General features: G+C 48.0%; 1 protein-coding gene across 1 annotated transcript; it reads right to left on the bottom strand.

The window, feature by feature from the left end:
• Positions 1-700: 700 nt before the first annotated feature.
• Positions 701-3081, bottom strand: LOC125025203 (SH3 domain-containing protein C23A1.17-like). Its single transcript, XM_047613178.1, has 3 exons — positions 2334-3081; positions 2162-2287; positions 701-1212 (listed from the first exon to the last, which is right to left on the bottom strand). The coding sequence occupies exons 1-3, from the start codon at positions 3079-3081 to the stop codon at positions 701-703; spliced, it is 1386 nt and encodes a 461-aa protein (XP_047469134.1).
• Positions 3082-4572: the final 1491 nt, after the last annotated feature.

The following is a 4572-nucleotide window of genomic DNA, read 5'->3' as shown; positions in this document are numbered from 1 at the left end:
CTTCTATTCTATGTCTTTGCCTTATATCCAAAAGATTTCCTCTCAGAACTGCCTAGACTTAAGCCTCCATGCCTATCTAGTGTTGGTCTTTTTTTTTCCATTCCTTTTTCTTCCACTCCTCTTTTCTCTGCCCTAAGCCTTGTTCATGTTCCTTTTACCTCAGCCTATCCCTTCCTTGACCTGCATCCTGCCCTAAATCCTGGCCACGGAAAAGTAGGAAGATCCTGGAGGACATATGACATACGGATCGGCTGTCACTCTCCATACCTTATACCCTTTCAGATGTTCACTCTGGCCATTAGACTGGCATTTTTATTTAAATTATTGTACATTATAAAGTAACTTTCTTTGTTTTCAATGCTTAACGCCTCCTTTTTCATTTTTCTTTGTCGGGCCTTTTAGATGTTATTGTTTTTGTTTACCAGAGTGCCGCTCTTATTTGTTTGTTTTTAAATTTAATTAATTTGCGAAGCATGATTTTAGTTTTGCTATTTTTTATATTTTTCTCTTACCTGCTCATTTTATTGTTTGCTTGCTGAGCCAACAGAAGCTTTGTTTGCCTGTTTGTTTGTTTGTTTGTTCATTTGTTTTCAATTTCTAGTCACAAATGTTTTTGGTATCTGGCCCTTTTTTGTTAATTATCAAGCATTGACAGATCCATCGATGTAATTTCTGATGATGGAACTGATGCTGATGGATCTCATGCTGATGGAACTGATGCTGATGGAAAAGCTACTGATGGAATTTCTGCTGATGGAACTTCTTCTGATGGAACTACTGCTGATGGAACTGCTGCTGATGGAAAAGCTACTGATGGAATTTCTGCTGATGGAACTTCTTCTGATGGAACTACTGCTGATGGAACTGCTGCTGATGGATCTTCTGCTGATGGAACTGCTGCTGATGGAACTGCTGCTGATGGAACTACTGCTGATGGATCCTCTGCTGATGGATCTTCTGCTGATGGAATTTCAGCTGATGGAACTTCTGCTGATGAATCTTTTGCTGATGGAACTGCTGCTGGTGGAAAAGCTGCTGATGGAATTTCTGCTGATGGAACTTCTACTGATGGAACTGCTGCTGATGGAACTTCTGCTGATGGATCTGCTGCTGCTGGAACTACTGCTAATGGATCCTCTGCTGATGGATCTTCTGCTGATGGAATTTCAGCTGATGGAACTTCTGCTGATGAATCTTTTGCTGGTGGTACTGCTGCTGATGGAACTGCTGCTGATGGATTTCCCTCTCCTAGCCTCTGTGCCTCTTCCTTTCCCTCTCTTAGCCTCTGTGCCTCTTCCTTTCTCTCTCCTAGCCTCTGTGCCTCTTCCTTTCTCTCTCCTAGCCTCTGTGCCTCTTCCTTTCTCTCTCCTAGCCTCAGTGCCTCTTCCTTTCCCTCTCTTAGCCTCTGTGCCTCTTCCTTTCTCTCTCCTAGCCTCTGTGCCTCTTCCTTTCTCTCTCCTAGCCTCTGTGCCTCTTCCTTTCTCTCTCCTAGCCTCTGTGCCTCTTCCTTTCTCTCTCCTAGCCTCTGTGCCTCTTCCTTTCTCTCTCCTAGCCTCTGTGCCTCTTCCTTTCTCTCTCTTAGCCTCTGTGCCTCTTCCTTTCTCTCTCCTAGCCTCTGTGCCTCTTCCTTTCTCTCTCTTAGCCTCTGTGCCTCTTTCTTTCTCTCTCCTAGCCTCTGTGCCTCTTCCTTTCTCTCTCCTAGCCTCAGTGCCTCTTCCTTTCCCTCTCTTAGCCTCTGTGCCTCTTCCTTTCTCTCTCCTAGCCTCTGTGCCTCTTCCTTTCTCTCTCCTAGCCTCTGTGCCTCTTCCTTTCTCTCTCCTAGCCTCTGTGCCTCTTCCTTTCTCTCTCCTAGCCTCTGTGCCTCTTCCTTTCTCTCTCCTAGCCTCTGTGCCTCTTCCTTTCTCTCTCTTAGCCTCTGTGCCTCTTCCTTTCTCTCTCCTAGCCTCTGTGCCTCTTCCTTTCTCTCTCTTAGCCTCTGTGCCTCTTTCTTTCTCTCTCCTAGCCTCTGTGCCTCTTCCTTTCTCTCTCCTAGCCTCAGTGCCTCTTCCTTTCCCTCTCTTAGCCTCTGTGCCTCTTCCTGTCTCTCTCTTAGCCTCTGTGCCTCTTCCTTTCCCTCTCTTAGCCTCTGCGCCTCTTCCTTTCTCTCTCTTAGCCTCTGTGCCTCTTCCTACTGATGGAATTTCTGCTGATGGAACCGCTGCTGATGGAACTTCTACTGATGGAACTACTGCTGATGGATCCTCTGCTGATGGAATTTCAGCTGATGGATCTGCTGCTGATGGAACTGCTGTTAATGGAACTGCTGCTGATGGAACTGCTGCTGATGGAACTACAGCTGATTGATCTTCTGCTGATGGAACTGCTGCTGATGGATCTTCTGCTGATAGAACTGCTGCTGGTGGAACTGCTGATGATGGATCTTCTGCTGATAGAATTGCTGCTGATGGAACTGCTGCTGATGGATCTTCTGCTGATAGAACTGCTGCTGATGGAACTGCTGCTGATGGATCTTCTGCTGATGGTACTTCTGCTGATGGATCTTCTGTTGATGGAACTGCTGCTGATGGAACTTCTGTTGATGGAACTGCTGCTGATGGAACTGCTGCTGATGGATCTTCTGCTGATGGAACTGCTGCTGATGGATCTGCTGCTGATGGAACTACTGCTGATGGATCCTCTGCTGATGGAACTGCTGCTGTTGGAACTGCTGCTGATGGAACTGCTGCTGATGGAACTACTGCAGATAGAACTTCTGCTTCTAGAACTGCTGATGAAACTGCTGCTGACGGATCTTCTGCTGATGGAACTGCTGCTAATAGAACTGGTGCTGATGGATCTTCTGGTGATGGTACTTCTGCTGATGGATCTTCTGTTGATGGAACTGCTGCTGATGGATCTTCTGTTGATGGAACTGCTGCTGATGAACTGCTGCTGATGGATCTTCTGTTGATGGAACTGCTGCTGATGGAACTTCTGCTGATGGTACTTCTGCTGATGGCGGTTCTGCTGATGCAACTGCTGCAGCAGTTGCATCAGCAGAACCAACTCCATCAGCAGAACCAACTGCAGTTGCAGTTGCATCATCTGATGGAACTGCTGCTACAGTCAAGGGGACCGTCCCTGGGTTGGAAGGGGGGGGTTGGGTCGGGGGTGATCGAAAATGAGTTATGTCCTGTTTCAGATTCGTATATTACTGTAGAATTATCCACGTGAATATGAACTCCAGCGAAGAAAAACTAGGTGGTCAATCGAGGGCCTAACCCCGGACAACTATTTCGCTAATCAGCCAATTTCACAGTGGGTTAGTAGCCCATGATACTCTCCGAAGGGATATTTCAACTGAGTTGAGGATTTTTCCTCATCTCAGTAGTAAGTACCATGAGTAGTATTAGCTTTCTTCTTACTCTCCCTTCCTCCCGTTGTATACTTTGTTTGCTTATGGGTGATTACGTAAGAGCATATTTAAATCCCCCCCCCCCCCCACTTATCTTCACTACCTCCCATTTTCGGTCGGGGGGGGGGGGGGGGGGAAATAAAATGGGACAACCGAGGTGGAGGGTAATATGAGGAACAGAGGACTCCTGACGGCAGAAAAACGAGTTTAGAAGTACGTGTACGTGATATTACAACGTTATTTTATGGTCACGTGGACCGCGTAGTTACGGCGCAGGATGACTTCAGTGCTATATTACAGCTCCTGCAGAACCAACTGCAGGAGCTATTCCATCAGCAGCTCCAACTGCATTAGCTGTTCCATCTGCAGAACCAACTGCAGGAGCTGTTCCATCAGCAGAACCAACTGCTGGAGCTGTTCCATCAGCAGAACCAACTGCAGGAGCTGTTCCATCTGCAGAACCAACTGCAGGAGCTGTTCCATCTGCAGAACCAACTGCAGGAGCTGTTCCATCAGCAGAACCAACTGCAGGAGCTGTTCCATCAGCAGAACCAACTGCAGCAGCAGTTCCATCAGCAGAACCAACTGCAGGAGCTGTTCCATCAGCAGAACCAACTGCAGGAGCTGCTCCATCAGCAGAACCAACTGCAGGAGCTGTTCCATCAGCAGAACCAATTGCAGCAGCAGTTCCATCAGCAGAACCAACTGCAGGAGCTGCTCCATCAGCAGAACCAACTGCAGGAGCTGTTCCATCAGCAGAACCAACTGCAGCAGCAGTTCCATCAGCAGAACCAACTGCAGGAGCTGCTCCATCAGCAGAACCAACTGCAGGAGCTGTTCCATCAGCAGAACCAACTGCAGGAGCTGTTCCATCAGCAGAACCAACTGCAGGAGCTGTTCCATCAGCAGAACCAACTGCAGGAGCTGTTCCATAAGCAGAACCAACTGCAGGAGCTGTTCCATCAGCAGAACCAACTGCAAGAGCTGCTCCATCAGCAGAACCAACTGCAGGAGCTGCTCCATCAGCAGAACCAACTGCAGGAGCTGGTCCATCAGCAGAACCGACTGCAGCAGCAGTTCCATCAGCAGAACCAACTGCAGTCAATCGAAGGCCTAACCCCGGACAACTATTTCGCTGATCAGCGAATTTCACAGTGGGTAATAGCCCATGATACTCT

This window comes from Penaeus chinensis, chromosome 4, assembly GCF_019202785.1.
Source record: "Penaeus chinensis breed Huanghai No. 1 chromosome 4, ASM1920278v2, whole genome shotgun sequence".
In the NCBI taxonomy this organism is placed as follows: domain Eukaryota; kingdom Metazoa; phylum Arthropoda; class Malacostraca; order Decapoda; family Penaeidae; genus Penaeus; species Penaeus chinensis.
This window is presented reverse-complemented; position numbering and strand designations above follow the sequence as displayed.

Bases quoted from the DNA above. Each gene is read 5' to 3' on its own strand.
- LOC125025203 (XM_047613178.1), bottom strand. From the start codon at position 3,081: ATGCAACTGCAACTGCAGTTGGTTCTGCTGATGGAGTTGGTTCTGCTG. The intron at 2,288-2,333 runs GTAGTTCCATCA...TTCCATTAACAG, and splicing joins CAGCAGAAGATCAATCAGCT to CAGTTCCATCAGCAGCAGAT. The intron at 1,213-2,161 runs GCACAGAGGCTA...TTCCATCAGCAG, and splicing joins AATTCCATCAGTAGGAAGAG to CAGTACCACCAGCAAAAGAT.